Source organism: Ochotona princeps, chromosome 26, assembly GCF_030435755.1.
Source record: "Ochotona princeps isolate mOchPri1 chromosome 26, mOchPri1.hap1, whole genome shotgun sequence".
NCBI lineage: Eukaryota > Metazoa > Chordata > Mammalia > Lagomorpha > Ochotonidae > Ochotona > Ochotona princeps.
Genome location: NC_080857.1, coordinates 14,231,891 through 14,258,709, shown reverse-complemented (window position 1 = coordinate 14,258,709; position 26,819 = coordinate 14,231,891). Strand labels below are relative to the sequence as shown.

The 26,819-nt window shown below is 40.0% G+C and overlaps 1 protein-coding gene across 4 annotated transcripts in view; it reads right to left on the bottom strand.

Annotated features, from left to right (window-relative positions):
• The window catches only part of CEP128 (centrosomal protein 128), a 275,915-nt gene that overhangs the window by 8,933 nt on the left and 240,163 nt on the right, over nt 1–26,819 (bottom strand). For all 4 annotated transcript variants that reach the window (XR_009244256.1, XR_009244257.1, XR_009244258.1 and 1 more), the window contains 2 exons: nt 18,940–19,017; nt 16,913–17,026 (listed from right to left, as the gene is read on the bottom strand). Coding sequence is in view for 1 of the 4 variants with exons in the window: in XM_058655263.1 (XP_058511246.1) it covers nt 16,913–17,026; nt 18,940–19,017 (192 nt within the window). In the remaining 3 variants the exon portion in view is untranslated. The remainder of the gene's footprint in view (nt 1–16,912; nt 17,027–18,939; nt 19,018–26,819) is intronic.

Below are 26,819 nucleotides of genomic sequence, written 5' to 3'. Positions count from 1 at the left end.
CTAATTTAAAAATCTGGAATGATCAAAAATGTGAACCTGCTTGGGGGTGACCTGGTGAACTGCAGTATTAGGAAATCTCAACTGGAGACATTTGTACAAATATTGTAAAATTTGAAAAACTCAGAAATTTGAAGAACTTCTGCTTCCAAGCATCACAGATGAGGGTTACTCAGCCTGCATTTCAGTTTTTTTTTCTTGCTTTCACTTACTCATTCAATAACTTACTGGGTAAAAAACAACACAATGCATTGGAGCACATAGTCATGAAATCTTCAAATCTGCAGAAGAAAAAGATACTAAGAAAGGAAAGACTACAAAATGTTTCATTACTAAAAAATAATGATCTTATGTGAGAATAAGAAATAACTAGAAGACGAAAAGTTAGCCTTGGTGTCCACAGATTCCTGCTCTAGTTGGTGATATTTAGGGCAATATTTAAAGACTGAGTATGAACCAATGAATCAGCAAGGTGAAATCCTGAAGGATTTGGAATGTTAGACTGCAGAAAGTGCGAGGATGGAAAGTCAGGGGACAAGGTTCTGGAGGTTCCAGACTCACACATGTGCGGAGATAAACAACAGAGCCTGGTGTGTTTGAAGAACTGAAATAAAGCCCCGTTGCTTGGGCCTCCTGATCCAGGGGACAGTGATTACAGTGTGTAAAGGTGACTACAGGCCATGACTTTCTTTTTTCCCTTTTGCATAACCAGAAGAAAACACGGGTTTTAAGATTTGTCAAAGACTGCCTATGCCTCTATGTAGAATGGGGTAGAAGGGCACACACGATGACAAGGGAGTGCCAGTTCAGACTGTGACTGAGGCTAACTGTACACTCGAGGAAACGGAGGGACCAAGAATATTGTCACGGGTTCTTGTGAAGCAACTCTGGGTTCTGCAACCCACAAAGATTCCGTAAAACATGGTCCTCACGTATACTAAGGGCTCCTGCAACAATCGAATGAAACAGTTGTTGGCACTCTATGCCAAGCAATGGCTTTATATTTATTTCTTTATCACATGTATTACATGCAAGTACATTTAAAATGCCAAAAAAGAGAAAGATCTTACACGTATTCACAAAAGGTTTGATTATTCTAGCAAAAGTCCAAGACATATTCCTCAAATGGTCCAAGAACTCTACTCTTCAAGCACAAAAAGGGAGTTATGGTCTATTCATTATGTTCTAGGGTCTGGGGTGCTAACCACGGCGTTTATTATTTTTTTCAAGTCTCATTAATTATGGAGATTTCATGAGCAACTGGAAGTCATTCACTGCAGGATCTCTGGGCAGGAAAGCATGTCCATTGCATCCCCTGTGTACCACTGCCACAACTTTACACTGAGCTTATGTGGGGCAACTAGGGGTAAGCGAGTAACTCAGATGTGACACACTAAAGGCCTGTATGGAGTTAGATGTTAAAAGTTAGAGTTAGATTGGACGGGAGGTCCATCCTCTCAGTCAGTGCTAGGAAACCGTCACTGCACCATGGTTTTAACTCAAAGTAAAAAGGGACAAGTGTAATAAGTAATTTCTCAGTGACACAGAAGCACTGTGTCTGCCCCCACAGGACAAACACAAATCACCAAGTACAAGGCAATAAGAGAAAGGAAAAGCTCAGGGAAAGCAAGCACACATTTTGGCTACCACCATCTGAACTGAGAAGAACTGCAAGAGCACAGGAAGAGAAGATGTGGGCATCGGGCAGGAACACATGGTGGAACATTGGCCTTAAAGGAGTCCCGCACAAGAGGAATGCTACAGTGCCATCTATTCTTTCCGAATGGGAGGGTTGTCAGCAACTAGGGCTTAATCAACTGGCATGCAAGCCCAGGTTGCACGTATTGGGAGAAAACAAGAACAAAGCCATCGTCTCAGCATATGACAGCTGAAATACGGCACTGATACATTTCATTCTCAGAAACTTTGGAAAACATGAGAACAATTAAGAGCAAAATAAATGAGCCAAGAAATAAAGAAAAAACCATTTGTTAACAATTTTTTCCAATGATCGATGTAACATATAAGCATTTTCTCTATCATCATTGTATCTGTTGTTATATCATAGTTTATTAATGTGTTGTTGAAAAGTTCAGGTTGATTTCACTTTTTTTCTTTTATGATAGCCATCTGATAAATGTCTTGGTGCAAAAAATGTTGTCCACATTTTATTGTTATAACAAAGATTCCTGCATTTGGACATATGTGGCTGCTTATTTAGATCCATTCCAGCTAGGTTATCAAATTCATTAGCAGATTTCCCCATAATATCCCCCTTTTAAAAGATATTTGAAAAGCAAGGGTGACAGAGAGGCATAAGGACACAGAACAAGGACGGGACTGAGGGAGGCAGAGATCGCCCCTCCACTAACTCCCCAGATGGATGCCTCACACAGCCAAGGATGGGCCAGGCAGAAGGCAGGAGGCAGGACTCCAGCTGGGTCTGCCACACAGACTGCAAGGAAGCTGGGTCCCTGGGCCCATCAGCCACTGCCTCTGAGGCACACAGAAAGACCCTGAATGGAAATCAGGGGCCATCAGAGGAAGTCTCATCAGCTTAACCAGCACTACATTTGTCCCCCCTCCCATGTTATTCCTGCATTGTATCTTTTGAAGTCATTAAGAGCTACATTTATCTGTCTCTTTCCCTCCTGGTTACGTAATTTATATATTGTCTCCTTTTTCCTCATCAATTCAGCTGGAAGTTTTTACCTTTCATCAATTTTTCAAAGAATCTAGTTCATTTAATTGATTTCTGCTCTTTATTTTTGCTTTGTTCTTATCTTATTCTGGGCTGAATTTCCCCTTCATTTTCCAGGTGGTTACAAGTAGAAGCCTAGGCACTAACCTGAGAGCATTCTTCTGTCACATATACTTTTAATGGTGCAAATTTTCTTCTGAGCCCTGAATTTTTAAGGTTTATCTATCTGAAAGGCAGAGTTAGAGAGAATCAGTGATAGCAGTCTTCCTTTGGCTGGTTCACTCCCTCAGATGGCTACACTCTAGCAACTGGGCCAGGAAGCCAGGAGTTGTAAGTTTCGTCTGGGGGCAGGGACTCAAGCACTGGGGCCATCCTCTGCTTCTTAGGAAGGAGCAGGATTGGAAGTGAAGCAGTCAGGACTCGAACCGGTGCCCGCAAGTGGCATTTAACCCACCATGCCATAATGTCAGCTTGGATCCCAGCAACTTGGATAAACTGTGTTTTCACTTTCAAATAGTTAAAAATATTTTAATATATTCCATTTTACATCTTCTCTCACAAATCCATAGACTGATAATTAAATGCATGCTGTTTAATTTTTAAATATTTGTCTATGGCCATACCACCCTGAACATGCCCGATCTCCTCTAAGTTTTAAATATTTGAGAGTTTTTCTGAAACCTTTTTGTTACTGATTTCTAAGGTAGGCAACATATTAATTTCAACCATCTTAATTTGTTTTCTCATTGAAAATATATTCTATCTTACAAAACTTTTTGTATTTTAAATTATTTTTAACAGATTTAATGTGATTTAAACACACAGTCAGTTCAGAGAACATGATATTCCTTTCCTCCCTTCCTTCTCCTGTTTTCAGTCTTTTTGAGATAACATATTTTGAATTTATAATACAGTAAAAAGACTTAATATTACACCAAATTGGAAGTTTAACAAGTCAAATGTGACTACAGTGGCCATCAACAATAACTGAATGGAAAAATGACCACGTTACTATCTTACAGAACGTTTGATGTATATTTGAGAAATACGGGTAATTAGCGATGTTTGGTAAGGTCGTTATGTAAATGGCAGTCAGATCTCGTTGGCTGATAGTACTATTCAAGTCTTCCAGTTCTTCTCTGATTTCCTGCCTAGTGTTTTATCAGCTACTGAGAAATGAAGACTCCGAGTACAATTAAGATTTTTCCTATTTCTGTACATAGTTTATAAATGTATCTTAAGGGTTCTATCAGTTTTTGTGTCACTTATGCTGACACTATGAATAGGTGAGCATGCATGTAGGACTCATGCCCTTGCACTTCAGTTTGATTTATTCATGATCAATGACGCACATGTCATTTTTAACATGCAAAATGAGAAGACTTAATTCTAACATCTCTTGAAGTTCTAACATTTATTAGTCTTCAAAGGGAGGTTGGTGTGACAGTTCAATTAACCAGTCCTACCCCTTCAAGCACCAGGATCCTGTATGGGTACCAGTTTATGTCCCAGCTGATCCATTTCCCATCCAACTCCCTGCTTGTGGCCTGGGAAGGCAGTGGAGGACAGCTCAAAGCCTTGGGACCCTACACACTGATATGGGAGATCCCCAAGAGACTCCTGACTCCTGGCTTTGGATCAGCTCAACTGCAGCCATTGCGGCCATCTGAGGAATGAACCAGTAGGTGCAAGATCTTTCTCTCGGTCTCTCCTATCTGTAGATTTGCCTTTCCAACAAAAATGAATAAATCTTTAAAAAGTTAAAATAAAAGCCTTCAAAGAAGACTTCTGACAGACATTTTGGTGCAGTGGGTTAAGCTGCTGCTTATGACAGTGGTGTCCCATTTTAGAATGAGGGTTCAATCCTGGTTTCTCTGCTTCTGTTCCAGGCACCTGCTTAATGTGCCTCAGAAGGCAGAAGGAGATGGCCCACAGGCTTGCTGCCGGCCACTGACCTGGGACCCCAGATAGAGTTTCTGGATCCAGGCTTCATCCTGACCTATCCCAGCCAACACACTAGGGCCATGCAGGAGTGGAACAGTAAATGGAAGATCTCTCTCTCTCTCTTTCTCTCTAATGCTCAGTTTCTGTTGCTCTCATTTCCAATAAATAAATCTTTAAGAAGGCTTTAAAAACCTACCCGAAGCATTTATATTACCTTGAAACACAGCTAGCCAAATTAATGCTAAAATATTCAACAACCCCTTTGAACAGTCAATGTACTAGAATATAAAAAGACTTTCATCTTCAATTGACATTTAATTTGTGGAATTTATCAAAAAATTAACGCCTCTTCCTAATGCCTATCTACCTCTGATGCAAATGAGTAGGCATTAGAAAGGAAATACTAAATAGGAAGATTCTTTGCAATTTTAATAATCTCAGCTTTTCCCTTTTCCCAATTTTTTATTCTTTAGCACAAAATCTTAGTTTTAGTGTTAAGTCAGGCAAAATTCTGTGCAAAAATTGCATTGGATAAATTTGCCTTTTCTAATATTTTCTCTGGGCGTCTTCCATTTGTCTTTCATAGCCCACACTGTTAGTGATTCCTTAAAAGCTGTTCCAACCTGACCAAATTTCTTTGCTAGAATGCTATCTAGTGATTAATATTTCATGATACTCACCAAGTGTTTTTCTCTGAGGGATATTATCAGTTCAAAGTTTATATGACAAATGAAACATTTAATTTTTTTAAACTTTAATTTATCCAACTTTTTTCCCTCGAGAGGAGGGAAAATGTGCATGGATTTCTGAACCTTTGGCAGAAATGTTTTTGCTGAATTTGTCTCTAGTGTAACAATGCACTATTTCTGCTCCATTATGATTTCTAAGAACTACCTCAGTGCTTGAGAAAGCTTAATTTCTTTCCTAGTCCTGTTTGAAAGTTCAGTGGGGGAACACAGTTTAAGTCTGTCTTCCATGTCTGGATCTGAGTGGCTGCGATTTTAGGTCTTGCTCTTCATAATGACGAGACTTTGTCTCCAAATATGCTGAAATGCAACATGGTATCCTCTGAACTAAGGACCCAGTCATCAGCATGTATGTCCATTTCTTGATCTAGGTGCACAAATTAAAATTCACTGTTGTGGACAACAAAATGTTACAGGATGCTACTACCCTCGTCATGGTACTCACAGTACCAGACCAGCACTAAGGCCTTTCACCACTGACATTGTACACTTTTAAATATACCTGGACAGAAGTAACACAGTACCTGTAACTACACAAACAATACTTTCCATTAAACAAAGCAAAACCATATTCTTCAAACAATATATAAGCTTCCAAAGCAAAAATCATTTATTTAATAGTCATGAAAATACTGTGTTAGACGAAGCCATTTGGAGATCTTTCAGTAACTTCTCTCACAGATCTAATATATTCAGTCTTAGATAACTGATATTTGATTTTATAAAAATCCATATGTTCCAAGAATAGTACTAATGAAAAAGTCTTCGGATATTTTAACCTCCTTCAGAACTGGTTCCATATGACTTATAATTCATTTTCAGAAACCAAGTTTACTCACAATGGATAAAAATTCGCTATAGAAAATGTTCCTGAAAAACAGGATCATCGACAAATAAAAGCAAAAACTCAAAAACATTTCAATGACAGTGACCTCAAGGGAATCACTGTTTATTCTCTTGAAGTGATTATTTTAAAGGAAACAATGATTGTGAGGGCAACTATATGATGACACTTTTGTTAAAAAAGTAACAAATTGACAGTCCCTATATGTCTGGTACTTATAGTATTTTTTAGGTTAAAAAATGCCTGTTAGTGAACTTCTTCACATACTTTCATTTTAATATGGTTGTTATTTAATATGTCCAATATCGCAGTCAATAAACTATTTGGAGTACATGGTAGTTACAGTAGGGCTCAACTGGTACGAAAAGTAAACTCTAGGTACTTATGTTAATTCCTGAATAAGCACTTTGGATCCATTACCACGTTAGGTTTAACAGCAAAACAGAACAAAACAATTCAATGTCCAACCTTTTTTATAGCCTTTAAAGTACATGATTGAATTAGTAAAATGTTATGGGTGGCAGGTTAATTTCATCAGTTCAAATGAATAAAATATTTTCTAGATTTTACTCAGAATCAGGTGGCAGTATCTATCCTTAAATGCAATTCCACTGGGTAGAATTGCATTTCCCCAACTTTGGTGCTCACCTATAGTTATCCTACAGTTTTGCATTCAGTTCTATGTAACAATTAACTTTGTAGGAAGCCATCATGGCAGATGTAAAAAAACATATGGCAACCACTACCACAAGAGCTGTCACCGTTAAATAAACTACACGAGTCAGCCGACACCTTGTCTTGTTATAATTTTTTTAAAAGCCACATTTAACAAAGGAAGAAGAAAAGAATTACCATGCCATCCTGCAGGAAGCATGGCATGACAGGATATTTCTTATTAGGAAAGGGAGAGTGAATTAAATTCCCAGGACCTAGCTCACTGGAAGAAAATTCTCTACATTTAAGCTCACAGCCCCCTGCTCCAAGCTCTTGCTCATGGGATTGCAAATCTGGAACTTGCACAGCCAGGTGGAGTCTGTCACCCCTCCGCCAACTACTCAGATCAGGAAACTCCAGCCTTACAGAGAGGCTTTGAGATGGAGCGTAGGACCCTCCCATGCAGCCCTATCCCCAAAGGCCTCTACCAACTAGCTGTGCTCACATCACAGGCTGAGTCTCCAATAAGCAGCACAAGTTCCAGGCAACCATAACTTCATTTAAAGAGCGAAATAAGATGTTAGAAGCTAGACATCTGGAATTGGAAACTCCATATGCTTGGATGAAGATTTCAAAACAGCTCTTTTAAAGAAATGTCAAAATTCAAGAGAACACAGGGAAAAAATGTCATATTCTAGAAGATTGATTTGGTAGAGAGATGAAAGCAATTAAATGAAACCCAGCAAATTCATCACAAAAATTAAAACCACAATGGAAAGCATAAATAGCAGAATAAACCAAACAGAAAAATGAGCCTGAACACAGGCTATTCAAAACTGAACAATTGGAGGAGAAGAATCAAGATAAAAGAGAGAATAGGGAATAATATGAACAGAGGAAATACTCCAGTGGGACTCAAGAGGGACTTGAGGATGCCAAAGGGGAAGAAAGCATATTCTAACACAGTGACCAAAAATTTTACAGACTTAGACAATGAAACAGCACTTCACAAACAGAAAAGTCAAAGACTCAGCTATGTCTATCCTTACATCTATTGCAGTCAAAATCTGCAAGGTTGAAAAATCAGGAGAGAATTCTCAAAGTTCCAAGGGAACAGAAGCAAACCATATTTAAATGGTTCCAATAAGTCTGAATGCAGACTTCTTCTATTGAAACCTAATAGGTTTAGTGGGAACTGCACGAGACTCAGAAAGAAATGAAGGGGGAAAAATGCTAGGCAAGAATACTGTTCTCAGCAACATAAAGGTATTTTTGGAATATCTTTCCCACAAGAACCAGCTCAAAACAAACTGAAGATGTAACTGTGAGACCTGAAACTTAGAGATTAGAAGGAAACCCAGAGGGGATCTGTCATCGTGGCCCACTGGGAAAGCTGTTGCCTGCAATGCTGGCATCCCATATGGGGACCAGCTCAAGCACTGGATTCTCCACTTCTGATCCAGCTCCCTGCGCACAGCCTAAGAGAAGCAGAGCAAGGCAGTCCGAGTGCTTGGGCTCCAGCTGCAGATGTGGGCGACTAGGAAGAAGCTCCTGGCTCCCAGCCTCAGCCTGGCCAATTCCTGGCCATTGCAACCATCTGCGGAGAGAATCATCATGTCAAAGATCTCCTCTCCATCTTGTCTTGTTTCTTTGTAACTCTGACATTCAAATAAATAAATAAATCTTTACAAATGTATTCAAAGAAGAAAACAGAACACTGGAACAGGCAAGGATTTTCTCCATCACACAAAAATAAAATGAAATTTTAAAACTACAACAAATATGTTTTCTTAAAACAGACACATAGGATTTCATCAAACAAAAGTGCCTTTCCACAGCAAAAGCAGCAGCATAGTAAAATGACAAACTACACAACAAAAGAAAAAGGAAGCCACGCATCCGATAAAGGATTAATATATAAAAAGCTTAAAACAACTCAATAGCAAAATAACAAATCAGACAATTTCAAAATGGCAAGTAGATTTAAATCGGTATTTCTAAAAGAAGTTTTACAGATGGCCCACAGTTATATGAAAACGTATTCAACATCCCTAGTTGTCAGGGAAAGGCAAAATGAAAGCCACAGTAAGATACAATTTCGCTCCTGTTAGCTTCTCTACTACTAAGAAGACAAAAGATAGCAGGTGTTGGTGATGGTATAGAGAAAAGGAAACCCTTATACACAATGGATAGGAACAACCACCAAGAAATGGAAACAGCCTAAGTGTCCATCAACTCACAAACTGATAGTGAAACCGTGGTGCACATACACAATGAGATAATACTCATCTAGAAAAAAGACAAAATCTTATCAATTGCATTAACAGGAACGAAAAAGGAAGGTCATTATCTTAAGTGAAATATAAGCACAGAAAGGCAAATGCTTCTACTCCTATATGGGAGGGTTTCACAACAGTTAAAAATACAATGGTGCCTGCCACTGGCCAGTAAGACATATAAAGAGGAAGATAGTTGATTGACAGATACTAGCTAATAATTAGAAAAGAGTAAGAAGTTCTGGGATTTTATTGCACAAAAGGGTGAGGAGAGATCATGTTAATTTACTGTCTAATTTTTCTATAAAGACTACAACATGTAAGACTTTTAAGTAATCCTGAACTTTAAATCTCTGTATATATAGGGCCAGTGTTGTGACACAGCGAATTAAGCCTCTGACAGTGCTATGCTGATACCCCATATCAGAGTGCAGGCTCAAGTCCTGGCTGTTCTGCTTCCAATTCATTCCCCTGCTGATGTGCCTGGGTAAGCACTGGATGATAGCCCAAGTAACACATTCCCTGTAGCCTACGTAAAGGACTTGATTTGAGTTCTTGACTCCAAGCTTTTTGACCTGACTTAGCCCATGCTTTTCAGGGCATTTGGGACATGAGTTGGAGGGTGGAGTATCTATCTGTTTCTCCTTCTTTGTCTTTCCAATAAAATAAGAACCATCTTCAAAAGAAATGAATCACTTTATAGGGTGGGCTTAAAGGATAACATTTATTTGGGATGACAGGAAGCTCAAAGCTGTATTTGTATAGCCGTTTACATATGATTTCAAATCAAAGCATGAAAAAAGGTGGGTATCAATGAGATAATTAGGGTCCTATATGGTACAAACACCCTCACATTCTCCCATGGTTGTTGTTGTTTATAAACAATGTCTGTAAAATAACATGAATAATGCAATAGTTAGTGTTTTATAGCCATTAAAATGAAAATGTTCGCCAGCTGTAAGCAACTGCCTAGGTTGCATTGTACCTAGGCAAGTGTTATACTGCTGGGAGAAATGCAGCTAATAGCTGGCAGGTATCCTGGGCCTGGTTAATGCCAAACTCAAGTTAACTATACCAGTGTGTCAGCATAGCTACCTAATCTATTTTTTAAAAAGATATGTGGGGGGCAGACACTGGCACACCAGCACATTGGCAGACAGTCTGGAGACCCACACACAAATGTGTGGAGTCCTGGGTAAGTAGCGAGGACCCCAGACTGCTAGACACACTGCCGGAGGACCGGACTTGGGCTCTACAGGCATGGGGGCGGTGGATTGCTCAGGAAAGCAGGTCTGGAGATGTGTAGGAGAACTGGGAGCAGATTCTGTCGGGGGATTGTGGGCTCATCCCTGTGGGACTGCTATCCCAGCTGGTTTTCTCGAGGTCTGCAAGTGGTGATGGCTGAGTTAGGCATGGTTATGGAACTCAACAACAATACTCATGAACACTGGGAGTTGGGATGCGAGATGAGCCCAGTAGGGGAGGTGTGAGGGCTCCCCTACTGGGTCACTGCTCCCATGGGTGAGCATGATAGCTGGGACTGGAAAAAGAACAGGCTGGGAGGTGAGTTTGGACTGCATGTGAGCTGAGTTTGGGGGACAGCCAGGCAGGGCTAAGCGACTATATACACTGGGCACATATGAGTGCAGGCTGGTCTGGCTTTCCTGCAGCAGGTGTGGGACCAGCAGCAAGTGCTGTCAAGCTAGACTGCAGAATCATCTGGAAAGTGCAAGATCCAGGACTGGGAATGGGCCTACAGGGAAACTGGGTAGCTGTCTGATGGGCTGCAACTCCCACTGGTGGGCATGAGAATCAGGACTGGAGTTGGGCCTGGCTGGACAGGAAGTGGTACCCGAATGGCATAAATATGGGCTGGATAGTGTGTTGGTTGGGTTGAGCTAGGCTCCAATATCCATTGATGTGTGGGAGAGCCAAACAGATGCAGGACTGACTGAACCAGTCTATTGCAAGTACTAGCAATGCCAAGAACCAGAGCAGGGGCAGGCCTCGTGGGGGTCGTTCCAACTAGGCTGCAGTTCTCGCTGGTGTGTACGAGGGCCGAGAGTGTGGTGGTCAGGGTTAGGTTGGGCTGCAGCATCAACTGGTTTGCATATGAGATGGTGTGGGGGATAGACAGAACTGACCAGGTGATTGCAACCACCAGTGTGTGTGTAAGCTGATCTGGGTGATGGACTGAGCCAGACCCCTCACTGGTTGGCACACACAGGAGGCAGGTCTGGGGTCATCTCTGCAAAGGTTTCTTTGGGAATCTTCCCCCAACTGGATCACTGAACTCAGAACTCCAACCACAGTAAAAATCACAGGATCTGTGGTCTGACCATGGAATGCATGTGTCAGAACTGGGTCTCCACAGAAGCTGAGGCCTGTAAAATGGACAGCATGCCCAGATGCTCACGGGAGACATGACAACCAGTTCATTAAGGCCTGCAGAGGATGTCTAGTACCATGCAGGGAAGAACAACTAGAGCTCTCCTGGACAAGCTTTGACTTTGAATTTCTGGCCAAGTGAAGATTCTAAGATAGACTATGTCAGCCAATGGAACTTGGAAAGCTTTCCTCAACCACAGAACAACAAAATCAAAGGCATCGAAACCACTTGGGCAGCATCCTCGGAACAAGTTTCACACTGGGGACTCTGGGATGACACTGGGTGGCCTTCTCCCATTCCTGGGTGCTGATGCAGTCGGGCTGGTGGAAGCGATCCTCTCACCTTTTCTCCCCACTTTGCCAATACTAGAAGAAAAAAGGAGATGGGAAGAGTGGTCTTGTCCACTTTCCCTCATTCCTCAACTCTCCCCACCCTAATCAGCGGTCCACGTGGGTGTATGTTCCTCTCAACTTACATGAGCAACATCAAAATAAGATGAATTCATTATTTAAAAAATAAAAATGCTTGCACAACACCTACAATTTTAAGTTGTACCACAACGTATTTTAGGAGCTACTGTTGTCGATTTCCGAGAGAGGTAGCTGACTTGGGAGAAAAAGCTTTAGCCATTAGTGGCCAAATCACAGAGGGATTCCATGAGGAAGAAAACATTATTTTTCACCACCATGTGCTCACTCTGAGCAAATAGGACAAAGGGTTTTGGCAGCCTCTGTCTTCAGAAACTCTCCTGCAAGCCATCAGCAACACTTCCTCACCTACTTCATCTCATCTGTGAAACATCTGTTTCTCTTAGAAAAAGATGTGTACTAACTTAAAAAATTAGAGCTTATAGCTTTTCTGCTGGTGGAGGAAGGCTGGGAAAAAACCTGTCTTCTGTGTGTTTGGTAAAACAGTCCAATGGTAATTAAAACTGTATAGTTCATATGAGCAAAGGTAACCACTAGGGTTTTTTTTGTGTTTTTTGGGGGGGGGAACAAAACCACACATCTCCGTGAATTCAAATTAGCAATGCTTTGTTACTGGCTGACTGGTGGACATTTTGTTCCATTTGAAACAGCTGGGACAGAAGACTGAATGTCCCACTGAAATCCACTTAGGCTTTGAGAGAGAGAGAGAGACAGACAGACAGACAGACAAAGGTCATGAAATGCTTTTGTTGTCCACAGAGAGACAGCAAAAATAAGTTCTATTCAGCTTTAAATTGTTCTCCAAATATTAACTTTTACATCAATCTTGTCCAATTAGCTCATTCAGTTTAGTGCAATATTATATTATGCTCTCACATTTGTGGGCATGGGTCCTGCTCAAAATTTTGACACATTTCTAGCAATCTGATCTTTCTGTTCTGGTGGCTGCCACAGGAATGAGCAGCAGGAGATCAGTTCTAGTCTTGGATTGAAAGCAAACCTGACTTGCCCACTTCCTGCTCACCCTTGCCCTCCACCAGCAGTGTGGTCATGTTAGAAGTTTCACTGTCTTCTGACAACAGCAACAACATGAGAGACTCCAGCTGCCGACACAGTTCTGCTTCCCAGCAGTTATTTGTCTGTCAACAGTCACACAGGGTTCTACAACTGAAAATGCTTCTAAAGATCCCCTTCCAAATGGAGCAGTGGACGAAACACTTCCATGCACCTTGTCATCACAATCCTCCTTTCAAGAGTCTCGAGTAGTTCTCTCCAAACCTCCAATTCAGCTTCTTGAGGGCACCTTCATGGCATTTCTCTCTCTCTCCTTTGCACTATAGCTATTTATGTGAAGTCTTGAAATTTGTAGCAGTTGCCAATGCGTTTTTCTCCTTAACACCATTCTCCTAATCAGTGCCCCAAATATTAAGTAGAAATATAATGAATATCTGTTGAATGTTGCATTCAGAAAAACAACAAATATGACGGACGGTCTTCCAATTTGAACACAAGTTCCAAAAAGACTCACTTGTGTGAGTCCCTTGTGCTTGGGAAGTATGTGAGCTAGCAATCAAAAAAGTATTTATTTACTGAATGAATCAGTATGACTTCCCAAGGAGAACAATATTTGTTTGGTAAATTTGGGCTGTATTTATTTGGCTGGCAAAATGAAGAAAAGGAAATATTTGATATAATGTGTAAAAGAAGAAAGAATGTTATTTTCTCCTTGCTCTAGAACAAGGGCTGGCAAGCTTTATTTCTATGGTGGGCCATAGGTTTTTGCACCATATGGTTTCTGTTATAATTTCTCAACTTTTGTTGGATGCAAAAGCAGTCATAGACAATGTTTGAATAAGTAAGTGTGGTTGCATTCCAATAAAAGTTTATTATAAAAACATCTGCAGGCAAGATTTGGCCCCGAAGCAGTTTGTTGATCTCTGCTTTAGAATACATGTGCAAGAATTAACTGCTAGAACGAAGATGACCAAGTAACCAGTCCCTATTTGAAGACCAGGTTGTCTCAATCTTCCACCTCAACCCCTGTACCCAGTCCTAACAAGCCGAGCAGTGTTTTGCGATGCAGTGGTTGCACAATAGATGCCCGTAGAGTTAACTGGAATCCTACACTGCTTTCCTGAAACTTCACTTTTCAATCATACTGGTGAATCCAAGTCCCTGCAGCATGCCTCTTCCTTGAACTCCGCAAAGTGTGGGGGAATCTAGCAGCGGTTGTAGAATTGAAGAACTGGGATCCTTCTCTCTTAATAGCAAGAGTTCTAACTTCTCTTCCTTTAAGTCTTTTCTTTAGGATGGTGGTGATCAACCAGAGTTAGTGCTATTGACTGTCCTCAAAGCTAAGAAATGTTTAACACAGCAGTCTCACAGTCCACCTGAGCTAATTCTTCCTTGAAAGCCACCCCTTCTTTCTTTCCATAGAACTGATTGACATAGAATCTCTCTGAGCAAATGACTGTTAGTGTCCGCAGCGCACAAAATAAAGTGTTCTCATATTTTCTCTCCCATGACTACAAAAAAATGTCATATTTCCATGCATTTAGTGTCACATTACTCTATTACATGAGGTTAGGTATCTTTTATATGGTGATAAAATATACATTCATTGCAGAAATGGATCAATGTCTTTAAACGATTAATAGTATTAGTGTAGAAAGTTTGCTTGGGGGGCCCTACACTATCTGCACAATACCTGTTTGGAAATTTTCCAACTTATTTATCATTTTGCCAAGTGTTGGCTTGCCTTATGAACCAGGCCTGATTTTCTCTTCAGCTGCAAATGTAATTTTAAAAAGAAATCCAATGGGGCCCGGCGGCATGGCCTGGCGGCTAAAGTCCTTGCCTTGAATGCCCTGGGATCCCATATGGGCGCCGGTTCTGATCCCGGCAGCTCCACTTCCCATCCCTGCTTGTGGCCTGGGAAAGCAGTCAAGGATGGCCCAAAGCATTGGGACACTGGACCCACGTGGGAGACCTGGAAGAGGTTCCAGGTTCCCGACTTCGGATCAGCGCACACCGGCCCATTGCGGCTCACTTGGGGAGTGAATCATTGGACGGAAGATCTTCCTCTCTGTCTCTCCTCCTCTCTATATATCTGACTTTGTAATGAAAATAAAATATTTTAAAAAAAAAGAAATCCAATGAGACTGCTTGCCGAACATGTTAAACATTCATAGCTTTGCCACATAAAGTTATGGAAATTACAGTGATTTACAGCAATCTGGGTGCTGCTAGACAGCACGGATTCACCTGACACCAAACTCTAACTGTACTGGGAAATGCAAGTAATGCTTTAAATGTTACATTTGAATCAAGTCCTCTGTTGAACTAAAGGGCATGTATTGTAGTCAGGTATTTTTCAGAAAATGGAATTCTACATATTAAAAATACAGCCCTATATTTGGTGACTTCCAGAAAAACTAGTGTTGTTTAGGTCTATATTCATTATGCAATAGGAAGATTTAGGATTTAATACTGATTCCACCAACTGAAGATGTTCTTGCCATCTTCAGTGGCTAAAGAGGAAAAACAAATGATGCCAACATGATAGAATTTCTGAGAATTAAACATGATAATGCATATAAGGCACTCAATATCTTTAAAAACAGCAATTTAGTGAATTTTTTTGTAATATCTGTCCATCATTAAACTCATGTTGGTTAAATCTTGTATTTCTTTTTAAAAATTGCAACAGGGTTATGACAACAATCAATGATACCATATAAAAGTCAAATGGAACAAATGCAGAATTTGCCCCCTTCCAGGGAAGTATCAGTTAATTGGCACACTGTGCTAGTTTTGGGTTTGGATAGGAGGAGTGCTTATTTTCAGAATGCTGAGAAGAACTCATGGAAAACTGGGTTGTTTTAATATCCATTGGGCATTCTATCCAATTAAATTCAGAGGAGGGAAGAAGCTTTTTAGAAATAATTATATTAGGCTGTAAGAAGTGAATATAGAGTGTGATGAATATTCATATACATACATAAAAGTTTGTAGGACTGTAAAAAAGTCATTAGCTTTTGTCTTTTAATTGCCTTTGAAAACATAGTTAAATATAGATGGGTTTTCTCTAGGTCAGTGTTCTCAGTGTGGGGCAATTTTGCCCTCCAGGAGACATCTGGTAATGTCTGGGCACATTTTTGGGTGTCAAAACCAGCGAAGAAGAATGCTATTGGCATCCAGTGGGTGCACTCCCGAGATGCTATTAAACACCCTGCAACAATGCCTAAATCTGTACAACAAAGAGTTCTCTGGCCCTGATGTCAAAACGCTGAAGTTGAGAAACTCCGCTCCTGGCTAAGAACAACGCAGGACCAAATGGATTTTTTTCCTGGATAATGCTGGTCAGGCCTTAGGAAACTGTATCCTTTAGATCAGTATGATCAAATCTTCCCAGTCTTCAATGTTGGCTCCATGTTAATGAACAATGAGCTGAAATATTAGCATGGAGTGCATATCCCCAAAGAAAGAATGAACAGAAGAACATGGAGATGAATTTACCAAGCACCATATATACCCGATCTACTGGGAACTTCAGTGTGAAAGTGCTGGACAGACACCAGAGGAGAATGGGCATCCACATTGGCCAGCCAAGTGATCAGGGGTTCCTGGCTCAAGATTTCTTAAGCAGCATTGATTCCCTATAGAAAAACAACATGTTGACCAAAATCGGCATGGGCTTAATTAAGGCTTGGTTCCCAAACAAAAAGTTAGAAGCACAATCTAGATTTTTATCTCTATTACCATAGAATTGCAAAATCTAGTGCATCTATTAGGAAAATTTTCTTCCACAAGTGCATTTACACAAATCCTAAAGGTACCAGTTAACAGGTAACAGACTTAAATGTGAGTAATACTCAAATATTATTTATATATATGTACACACACACGTGTGTGTGCGTGTGAAGGACATTACTTTGAAGCTTTTGATTCTGTACTTGGTATCATCTCGGCACTGCTGAAGAGAAGCTCTGGGAGCTGTGGCATTGGAGTATCTAGCATCAATTCTCTCGGATGAACTGCGGGAACCCTAGAAAGACAAGAAAGGATGTAACCCAGTAAGAAAGAAACCAGTGCTTAAACCACAGTAAGAAAATATCAATATGCATATCATAAATAATAAAAGGTACTTGGAGATACAAATAAGGGGAAAAATAAGCCCGGAAGGCTAGTGTGCAAGCTACCATAAAAACAAGTGCCACATGGTTTTCGGATTTTTTTTCCCCTCAACTAGTTCCCAAAGCAATGTGAAATGAGTAACATCCTACAGGTGAATGAAAAAATTATTTGAATTGTCCAAAGATGATCATTAATGATACTGTGTCACAACTAAACACTGTATATTTGGCATTTTAAAAAAAAAAAAAAAGACGGGCTTTGAAATTAAGCCCTGTTTCTTCACTTAAACTCAACATTCTACCATAGAAAAAGTTTAAACTTAAGGCTATCCCATATGCCTTCATAGGCATAAAAAGATTCTGTTAAAACAAGAAATTAAGTAAGATTTCCAGGGCTATTCTTTTTTTCCCCCTTAATTATTTGGGAGATTAAGGAACATAGCACACGTTCTATAGCCAATTGTTCAGATAACTATTTTATAATTTATGAAGAACATAGGAAAAATAAAGATAGCGATTTTGGTATGTAAGAAAAACCATCAATGGCTTCAGTATCATCAACAGCCCCAGGAACCCCAAGCCTAAGCTTCCTGAATGTTCAAGTTGGAAAAACGATTAGAATTCCATACTTTAGTTTTTATTTAAAAGCCAAAACAAACAAATCCCTACAGCCGAAGAAACTTGAAAACATTTTTTTCCAGGAGCAGGCAATTTGTGGCTGACTGGGGCTTGTCATCTCATGGTACCACCTGTCCACAGCATCAATTAAATAATGTTTAAGTGTGGGGTTGTAAAATATAACTCCTTGTTCCAAGATGAGGTTCAAAAAAGGAGGGAGTCAAGGGGGATGAGATGAGGTGATAAAGAGAGAACCATACTCTAAAAACTGTCAAATCCATTTATATATAGAATTTCTACTTGGACTGGTCAAGGAGACTTACATGAAAAGTACACACGAGGAATGTGCAATATGTTTTTGCATATGTTATTAGTGATGCCAGCTCATGTGAGCAGAGATCACAAAGATAACAGTGCTCAAATTCTCATTTTATGGAAGAGAAACTATCCGAGAAAACATTTTGTCTGGTGTGTGCACTTGGATCAGCCTGCTGCAGGCATCTGGGGTGTGAACCAGTAGATGAAAGCTCTCTTTCTGCTGTTTGAAGTTTAAGAAACAATTCTTCAAAATTAGAAACCACTTGCACTGCACATTACACCAATACATGCAAATATATTTTTCCTGGCTGGACTAGGTCCTTTCTGACAAGCTTTGCATGTCTCATCTATGAGGGTCTCTAACATTTACGGATGTAAACCCACATATGCAAGTAATAGGCACGGTAATAAAACGTGTTGTGATTAGAGTTCTAGCAACAAACAACGTGGGATAGGAAATCTAAAACTATGTAGATCTGAATTCATGGATCATAGTAAAATCTGCTAAATCTGCTATAAAACAAGGAGTACTCCAGCAATTTCTTAAAAATATTCAAAGGAACTCATACATTAAAATTGCAAATCAAAAAAGTTAAATATCAATGTAATGCATAACTCCTTCTATTTTTCAGGTATTTCTGAATTACTCTTAAAGATTTAGAGGAACAATGGGGCTTCCAATAGTAGAAAATGTCTCTCTTTGTATAAATGTTCTAGTAGAGAAGTTTTGCTATTCTCAGTTGTGATCTCACAATGTTAATAAACTCTGATGAGATGAAATGTTAAAAGTTCATTCCTGTCTTCCTAGAATTTTCTCGGCACATCAGGAAGATGTCAAGTTTCTCATTCAGACAAATACACTAAAAGAGACAAGCCAACTCTTTCTCACTCTGAAGTCTTTGAAATCTTCCAGGAGGCTCAGTTTTTCAGGCACAGACTCCAGATGGTCCAAAGCCACTCGGGTACTCTGGAAAAAAAATCATAAGGGTACCAAACATCATTAAAAATTAATTAACATTCTCAGAATGCAAATATTAAAATGAGGTGCACCTCTGTATAAGCATTTCAAATTACACACTTAAGAAAATTGCACAAGAACAGATACAACAGCCATGTGTTTCCAAGATAAATGTTATCTTTTTAAATCAGAAGAATTATTTGCTTTTAAAAAATGTATGAGATATATTTGCAAGATTGACTCAAATATAAAGATTCTTCCTGAATAATTGTTTTCATCTGACTTGCTATGGAACATTGTGCAGAACATATTCATATGAATATTAATTTAGTAGCCTGCTTCAGTGAACATCAGAAATAAACCACAAGATAATACAAGAAATAGATGAATTTGCAGTTACTTAGCTACCAAGGTTATTAGACATTCCCACATGTTGTCATTATAAAGAAGAAAGTTCTTAGCACTTATTTTAGTTAAATAGGGAGTGGGAAGCATTTTACAGAAGATTTGGAAAGAAATATCCACAATTAAAACAGAGAGGCAAGATCACGATAGTTACAAATCAGTCCATTACTACATGTGGTCTCTCATCAGCTTGTCAGCATGACTCTCACCAACATCAACATTAAGAAGGAATGAGATAGGAATCATTTCGACACCAGTGTAAAGTAAGTAAGAGATCAAATGAAAGAATATTTGAGACCAGAGACTACATACTATGAAGGTATTAATAAAAAGGCTCATGGAAACAACAGAAATAAAAGGTAACTATATTTTGAGAAAAAAAAATTGAAGTGCTTGTATATTTTGCTTCATAATACACATTTTCCACAGGCTTTCTGAGGACCCGTGAAAATGTGGAATACACACATTCTTAGACCTGTCACAGTGTCAGAACATGTTGAGGGAGGCAATAAATTCGAGTTTTTAAATTTAAAATGAACTTTAAATATTCATTGAAATAAAAAAAAATCCATGGCTGGTGCAAGAGAAGACACTGAAGTGTCCAGCAAGAATCTAGAAAGACAACTGGAAAGAAGTTAATGCTCACACAATATTTAATGGGCTCCTTGACATTTCCCGTGTATGTCACTAATGGACTCAGGCAGGAGTCCGCGTGCTGTTTCTTTTACCCTGGTCTCTTTCTTGATGCTGTAAGGGGCCATATACTCAGGTTGCCATAGCTAACAAACAGAGGACAGGCACACAGATACCGTGCTGATGTTACATGAATGCGACAAGAACTCCTTTTGCATCAAACTAGAAGACTTCAGGGTTTGTTAATAACCAATGTATACCATTGCATGAGTTACCTTTTCTGAGAACTAAATAAAATGGTGAAGTAAGACATTTCTGCCCCAAGATTATGTTACAAAATTAAGGATGTGAAGAAATAAAAATATTGATTTACAACTGACAAAACTTTAAAAAAAAATCTGTAACTCCAAGTTGCAAAACAATGCAATGTGGATTAAATGACTCTGAACAGAAAGTGTCAAAGCCAAGTTGGGAATAACACCAGAAGGCAGATGCCATTCACCTTGCAGAAGTCTGGCTTTTCAGTTGGAATAACTGAAATTAGTACTGCAAAGAGAGAGGTGGAAGTAGTTACAAGCTACCTATCGTGGTGAGTTACATCCTCAGCTCTCCACCTGCAGCACTGGCACCTCCTTGCATCCCGACGCTGCTAGAAACATGATGGAGATGCTCTGGAAACATGATAGAGATGCTCTGGAAAATCATGCTAATGAGGGTCTGCAGTCCCTCTTTTGAGGTTAGAGAATTCCAAATTAAAGGGGAAAAACTATGCCTTCTGAGAAAAAAAAAAGTTCTAGTGCTCCCCCAGGAAAGCCTGTTGGCATAGACATTTAAGAATATACATAACATTTCATGACTGGTGCAGTAGTCTAGCAGCCGCATGCCAGAATCCCACATGAGCACCAGTTCTATCCCGGCAGCCCCACTTCCCATCCAGTTCCCTGTTTGTAGACTGGGAAAGCAGCAGAATATGGTCGAAAGCCTTGGGACCTTGCACTCATGTGGGAGACCGGGAAGAAGCTCCTGGCTCCTGGATTCGGATCAGCTCATTTATGGCTGTTGTGGCCATTTGAGGAGTGAATCAATGGACGGAAGATCTTCCTCTCTGTCTCTCCTCTTTGCTGTATAACTGACTTTCCAATAAAAATAAATAAATAAAAAAGAATATATATATAACATTTCAACCTCGGTTTTTGCTTGTTTCCTATTTTTTCAAATGTGACATTGGCTGTGATCAGAGGCTGCTGACGGAGGGATGCTATGAGGCATAACATATATATTTATACTTACACATATATGCTAATACATATCATAACAGTTCCTAGTGGCAAACGCCAGGGTAAAGTACTAAGAAAATTAAGTTGCTTAATTTTTTTTTTTCTGCCCTAGAGAACTTGGAGAGAAAATCACTGTCAAACTTCCCTGACAGATGCCTGAAACGTGGTGAAAGATGCTAAGTACACATGCTTCAGAGAGGAAGGGTGAGATCAGAACAAGGACAGACTGTATGCCATTTGACTGGCACAGCCGTACTGCGTCACAGGGACCTGTTACCATCCAGACTGGGTGAGGTCCATGCCGGAAGCAAACCCAACAGTAGCAAGAGTGGGCCTAGAAAGCCATGGAGCAGGGCCTACCCTGCAGGGCTCCTGTGTTCAACAGTGTGTACACCTGAAAGATCAGAACAATGTTCAGCGCTTTCAAGACTGTACTTAAAGACAGATCTAAAGGGCGGACACTCAGAAGTGTGAGTGCGTTATTCTGGGTAAGAGCAGATACACGACTTGCTAAGACAAAATTCTAGGAGTACAGCATCACTGCTTGCACCACAGGCATCACTCAGAAGGATATTTCAATTCAAATTATACTTGTTTTCATATAGCAATCTTCTACTCAAAAAGTAGTATTTTTCCTTCAAAATGCTTCAGAGTTTCACAATAGGTTGTACATCTTCAAGAGAAGCTTGGATGCTGAAGACTTCCTAGGCATTTTGCACTTGTGCATCACAATAATTTCTAGCAAAAGTTGTTTTTAGAACACAGAATCAGACTGTAAGCTGTGATTCACTTGCTATCTATTATTCAGCTTAAAAAGGTGTAGTGCTGCCCTCCAGACTTTTTGATTCAGGATGAAAACATAGAGAATGAATCCAACAAGATAGGAAGACAGAGAATAAAGAAACAGATCTCTTGAGTTTCTCTTTTAACCATCTCCTTAAATATTGTTCTTTCCACTCCTATATATAGAAAAAAAACCCAGATAAATGTGGGTTAGTTTAGTGCTCTCAGTTTCCTGAACGAGAAATCACACTTTTTACTGAGAACTAAATCATTCTTTAACTTCTAGATGAAAAAAGGAAACAAAGTGAAAGAAACTGAAGATCCCTTGTCAAAAAAAAAAATTAAAAGCAATCAAATGGGATAGCATGTTAACAATGGGCAAATATTACTAGCAAGCGCTTCCTTGAAGAAGCCTCATTCGATTGCATTTAAGGTGGCAGACGCGTATAAACACCAAGGTCACGGACATGTGTGTCATCTGTCTGAGCAGCACTGGGCAGGTGGAAAGCGTGCCAACCTGCAGAATACCATCACTGACTGGTGGATATTTACAGTTCCAGGAATGGTACTGTGGTTTTGGAGCTAGCAATCTGCCCTGTCCTTCAAAGCTTCGGTCTTTTATTTGCAAAATGGGGATAAATAATGATGGTCTTTATTATCCTGCACCCACACAGGAGCTATTATCATGTGATATAGTGAATGTGAAATTCACTCTGAAAATTGTCAAGCACTTTCCAAATGAAGCATTTTTTTTTCCCTCCTTTAATACGGAATGTGCAATTCTGGGTAACTTTCAAATAAAAAGGCCAGTGATGATCTAATAGCATAGTTTAAAAAAAGAATTAACAGTGTACAGAGCAGAAACACGTCAAATCTAACTGAAGCCATGGCCAACATTTAGGAGTACATTTATTATGATTCTACTCACACCTTCCAAAGCATAAAACAATAGATGTGTAATGGCACATACAGGCCTCTCTTCCTGCAGGTGCCTGAGTGGAGGCTCCCTCCTCCGGAATCCATCAATGGCTACTGCGCTACTCTCTCCCTGTACGCACAGGCATTTTCAAGCAAACAGCAAAACTGCTTAAAAAAAAATTACAAAGATCACCCATTTACCTGCCTCCGGGGCATATCATTAATCCTAGGGCACTGTTTATATATTTTGAAATTTACATATAATGAAATGCACCTGCTTCAGGAGAAGGAGCTTGTCATTTGCATAGCAGTTTTGTCATCACTTCTTCTGGGAGGGCTTCTCTACATTCGCGGGTTCTGTCAAGCAAGTCTTCCACAGGTCTCTCCTCAGTGGGCAATATTCTATTTACTTCTATGATGAAGGACTATCTGGGTTGATCCCAGCCAACTAGCACCAGAAGGGCAGCACACGTATCTCACTTTCTAACCAGTGCCTGCTGCAGGAGGATTTGATAGATGCTTCTTAAATGAGTGGGTATTCCACAATGTAGGAACCGTGCTTACTCAACGTACAGATACGAACTGACCACCCACCACATTTCTGAAAATAAGGCAAAAATATCTGTCTGCATGGAACTTACATTTTAATGGGAGAAAAACCATTCCTAAAATATGGTCTAGTCTGAAACGTTCAGAAGGAAGCAAGGTGAAGCAGCGCGGGAGCAATGAGGTACCACCGTGGATGCGAAGGTAACCCGTGACAGCCTCAGAGGAGCAGCTTCCGGAGCTGAACGAGGAGAGGGACCCACTCATGGCACTCTCTCCGGGAGAGAATTCAGACTGCACCCGCTGCGGCCCTGCGGGGATGAGCTGCGAAGAATCTGGGTAGATGCCAAGGGCAAGATCTTAGAGAGCCTTTCAGGACATAGTCAAGCTTTTGTCTTCCATTCTCAATGTGCTAGAAGGTCTTGTGAGGATTTCCAGCAGGGTACTGGCAGGCTCTCCTTTAATCCTGAAAGGAACATTCTAGATATTGTTTGGAGAACAGACTGCTAGCCTCTCACCGTGAGTCATGAGAACAACTTGTGAATTTCGCTAGTGCTTGAGAAGGCAAGATGGCAGCCGTCTCTGAGCTGCACTTCAGGGACCACCAAATGAAGCCGTGGGAGAAGTAGATCAGGGGGAACGCAGAAAGTGAAGAAAGGCTAACAGCCTCAAACCAACCCCTCGGACTCATCCCCAATACTCTCACAACCCCACAGTATGCAGTGTTACTATAAATCTCTCAAAATGTCCATGTTATACATTCTCTAGCCACAATAGAGTATTTTTAAATAAAGTAGCCGCCTGTTTAGGATATAGAAAGTATCACCAACTAGAAATCAGAAGGCACAATGTTGCCATAACCAGAGGTGGGAAAAATCATTTAACCCCTGGTCTCAGTTTCCAAGTGAGGAAGATGGGAAGATAGGATCTGAACTTCTCTGATGTCCTTTCTGGGTCTGAGCTCAGTCAATGCTTGCTTTAACTTCTTCTCGCAATAGGGTAGAAACTGGTTTAAAAGAATGGAAAAGAGTATGAAAAAAGAAGGTTTAATATAAAGAGCAAGTAAAATACAGAGAAGATTGTAGATAGGTTTGTACCATAAATATTTACCCAAGAACACCATGTGATCAGAACAAATTTCACTGTTTTATGGCACTAAGTAAACCTAAATCCTATGTAAGAAAATCAAGGAGAAAGACATTTTTGTCTTCTTGGGTGTTTGCCCCAACTCTACCAACTCAATAACTTACCAATTCAAATACTGGCCATTTTGTGTTTTTTAGAAAAGATGTTTCCAAAGAAGGCGAAGAAACTGCTTTGCAATTTTTCTTTGTTTTATAAAATGGTCTAACAAAAAAGACAAGTTGGTTTCACAGTGTCCTCTTGTCTGCATACTTGTCAACTTTTGTCTCTAGTGACCCAAGCGGCATTCGGCACTCCGCCCTGAAAGTCTCTGTGCCGTCATGACTTTGTACATGAAGGTCTGCCCGTCTGGAATATCCTCTCCACGTTGCTTAAATTAGCTTCTGATTCACCTTCCGCAAGATCTGGCTTGAGGACTACCTACTCTAGCATGGTATTTAAAGCACATACTCTTGAACCCATCTGCCTGCTTTTAAACACCATGCTTAGTCACCTGATGGCTGTGTGTCCCCAGGGAAGGTCCAGATCCCACCACACCAGAATGCAGTTTCTTTATTTATAAATAGATTTGAGAGTAATACCCATGGTGCAATTACTCTAAGAAATTAATAATATGAACCCCTGCAATTAGAGCAGAGACTGGTGGTAGAAGGCACCCAATGAGGACTATTACCATCCTACTTTCATGAAGTGCACAATATTGGACCTGTCTGTATGTATAACTGTCTCCCACGCAGTGCAACCACTTCATAACTGTGATGCTTTCAATGTACCTCAAACTCCTTAAGTGAAAGATTGTATGTTTTGCTATATTTCCAAAGCAAGTACTTGTGCTGCACATGATGAATTTATTTTATGCAAAAACTCTTATCATAAAGAGGTATTTCAAATTTACAAATACTGTGAGAAAACACAGGAAGATTACTTTCTTTTAGTATAAGGCTCAAGATTTTTAAAATTTTTAATATTTATTTATTTATTTAATTATCTCGACGATACAGATTTACGAGATCAGGGAACTGTCTCTCCTCTCACCTGATGGTTCAAAAGGAGAGATTCGCCCACTGGGACACAATGGATGTCTGTCTACAGCATGTGTCTTTGCTTCTGATCAACAACAGGAGATTGATTAGTATCTATAATTACATCTTTACTTTTTTTTTCTTTTTCCTCAACTTGCCAGGAAGATTCTTTTTATACCTAGAACTGAAAAAGGATTTTGAGGAACAAGGAATATTTCTGATTCAAAAATGAAAGAGAGAATTGGTAGAAATGGAAGAAAAACTAGGGGATGCTGTGGTTGAGTTCAGCAATCCACACTGAACAGAGACGGCGATGAGAACAAACATCTCCGCTGGATTAATGAGGCGGTGCAGGAGACAGGTGAGTCAGGTGGAATCCCACTTCCTGTGGATGCACAGAGAGGGACTTAGCCATCACAGGTCCTGATGGGGACACTCAGCCTAGGGCAGATACTGAGAAAATGTTCATCACTTCTTTGAAACCCACAAAGCTTTTGTCCCAAAGCCCCAGGTCATGCTAACGCAGGCAATCACATTTGCTTCTGTCCATATTTAACACAGAACACAGCGTCCTGATACAGAACACCGATAATGAGGAATAACTGGCGAGGCTGCAGTAGGGACTGGGCTAATTTACTTAAAAGCACCTTTAAGGTGAACAAACTTAATCTTTTTGTTTGGAAAATAAAGTGTTATTTTGTTTTTTAAAGATGTCTTGTGCTCTCAAAGAGAACGACAGAATAAATTAATCATTTTCCATTACTCCACACACAGCACTTGGATGATGAAAGATCATGTGAACAGTTAATCCCCCTATATGAATGAGTTTCTGGTGACAGGCAGATCAGATCTAAATAGAAATCAGGCAAGGTGTTTTATTTTTATCACTGTGGCTTTGGGACTTAATTAAAAAATAACTGAGATCAACTCTGCCTATATTTTCAAGGTTTTCTTTCATAATTAATCCTTTTTTGAACACTTAGAAGCACAATTTTTGGATCTCATACAAAGCATTTCCCTGATGAAGCCAGCCAAAGCAGACAGAAGCAAGGACTAACACGCATATTAGAAAACTACGGGAAAC